Source organism: Pinus tabuliformis, chromosome 2_2 (genome assembly GCF_031772625.1).
Source record: "Pinus tabuliformis cultivar Carrire ecotype Pingquan chromosome 2_2, CPIR1, whole genome shotgun sequence".
In the NCBI taxonomy this organism is placed as follows: domain Eukaryota; kingdom Viridiplantae; phylum Streptophyta; class Pinopsida; order Pinales; family Pinaceae; genus Pinus; species Pinus tabuliformis.
This window is the reverse complement of record NC_142300.1, coordinates 164,560,986-164,563,185: the sequence shown is the minus strand read 5'-3', so window position 1 is coordinate 164,563,185 and position 2,200 is coordinate 164,560,986. Positions and strand designations below refer to the sequence as shown.

The 2,200-nt window shown below is 53.7% G+C and overlaps 1 protein-coding gene across 1 annotated transcript; it reads right to left on the bottom strand.

Moving 5' to 3' along the window:
• Nucleotides 1–1,235: 1,235 nt before the first annotated feature.
• Nucleotides 1,236–1,862, bottom strand: LOC149191937 (uncharacterized). The gene has a single exon (XM_089406783.1). It carries the CDS (start codon nucleotides 1,860–1,862, stop codon nucleotides 1,236–1,238), a length of 627 nt encoding a protein of 208 aa, XP_089262909.1.
• Nucleotides 1,863–2,200: the final 338 nt, after the last annotated feature.

Below are 2,200 nucleotides of genomic sequence, written 5' to 3'. Positions count from 1 at the left end.
AAAAATCAGAGAGGGGGTCAATTTGTGCCTGATGACCCCAAGATTCAGAGAATCCCATGGAGAAGTTTAAGTCTCCACCCAATATAATATTATCCGCCTGTAGCAGAGGGGAGTTGAAAAGCTTGTTCCAGTAAATTTCTCTGTTCATGCATGGACCATAGACGTTGATGATTCTATAGCTTTCCTCCATTTCTTTTGAGAAAATGTCTGCCCCCAAATACCCCTCTCCACCCCAGATATTCTTTAGCAGGATAGTTTTGTTCTTGAAGCCAATTGCAGTTCCTCCAGAGCGGCCCAAGACGTCGATGGCTGAGAAAGTCCATCCAGGCAGCCATTGACTTAAGATAGAGGTCACAGAGTCAGCGCTACATAAGGTTTCTTGTAAAAATAGTATGTCCACCGGGTTAGTTAGTAAAAGGCGCTTTAGGGCCAATTTTTTTTTCCGGGCTGGCCAACCCTCTGCAGTTGAAGGACAAAATTTTCATGGAGGGGGGTGGGGGGGGCCATCCTGCGCTCTAAGGGCCCATGGAATAGTGATTTGTTTACCCAGGAGGATCTCGTCCTCCGCTTGTTTTTGTGCAATAGTCATAGAGGAAGGTCTACCTCGACCCTGCTTAGGAGAGAGGATAAGATTGTCCAACGGCATTCCGATAGAGTCCGGAACTTTCATCTTGGTTGTCGAGCGGGTAGGGTATCTCGGGGTAGAGTTCACCGAGGGAGAGGGCGAAGGGAAGGAGGGGTGGGGGATAGAGGGATCCGATGAGGAGTGGGGAAAGCCTATTGGCTTAGGGATAGGGCAGGTCATATAATGTGACCGGGGAGGGGGGGAGGAGGCCGGTCCATCTTGACTAAGTCCTGTGCAGACGGGGAGGAGGGAGGGGGGATCTTGATGGGGGGGGGGGACAACCAGATGCTGAGAAATTCATAGACACAGAGAGAGATGTAGAGGTAGACAGAGAAGAGGACATACCCGACGAGAAGACCGCTCCCTTTGCTGCTCGTGATCGGGTCAGTGGAGGAGAAGGCGGCCGATTAGCGATTGATGCAGCCTTCTTTCGGCGGGATGCTGGAGGCGCTTCCACCGTGTCGGATGTAATGATGTGGTCCACTCTTGGAGCCTCTGCTGCCGGTGTTCCAGTATGGCCTTCTGATATTGGTGGATCTTCTCCTGTAGCTGCCTGCTGAGTCTTCTGGAGAAGGGGGCAGTCCTTATAGAGATGCCCCACCTGGTGGCATCATCTGCATCGGTAGGGGATGCCCTCGTAGTCTAGCTTCTGCGTCCTTGAAGTAGATTTCCACTGAATAGTGATGTTTGCCGGCACACCACCCTTGGTATCCATGTGCACTAGTATTCGAGCATAGGCCAATGCACCCGTCGAGATATAGGACTTGTCTACTTCCATGAAGGTACCAAGTGCGTTGCCTATCCTTTTGAAGATGGCATCGGACCAGTATTGGAGGGGCAGCCCCGGCAATCTGACCCAGATCGGCCCAATGCCCAGCAGCTCCGTCTCAGGATCAAAGAGGGGCGTCCACCGTTTGAGCAGTACCGGGGCTTTTTCAAAGTGCGAAAAAGATGATAGAACCCAGCTCGTGTGGTCCGCCCTAGCAAATCTGAGTGCGAACCATCCTCGCACGAATGTCTGTACCGATGGGATCTCCGCGAGGTATTGACCCCAGATCTCTGAGGCCCATTGCTTGATTTTCTCCGCCGATGCATGCCTGCCACGGATCCTTCCTACCAGTACACAGTCCGCCATATCCATGGCGTCTTCCCACTGAATGTCCTCTTCCAACCGCAGGAAAGCGTCCTCAGCCGTGGATTTGAAGCAGCGCTGCTTTTTGGAGGGACGTGAGGACATACGACCTTGGTTGGAAGGTGCTTTTGAGCCCGCCGGGGGAGGATTGGGAGGGGGGGGGAGCGGCGTTTGATCCCAGGGTGGGGATGGCTTCTGGGAGGGGGGGGACCACGAGGTAACTGCCGGATGGGGCTGTAAGGGCCTGTGGAGGGTTTGATGTTGCCTGAGGAGGGTTTACCACCGGGTTTGTCTCCGGAGGGTTGACAGGAAGGGGGGGGATAGGGGGAATCTCCGGCATATGTGAAGCGTTGCCTATCGGAGAAGACTGTAGGTAGTCCGAGAGGAAACCAAGCGAGGCCGGGGAGGGAACAACGAAAGTATTCGAGGAGGATGGTTCTCCA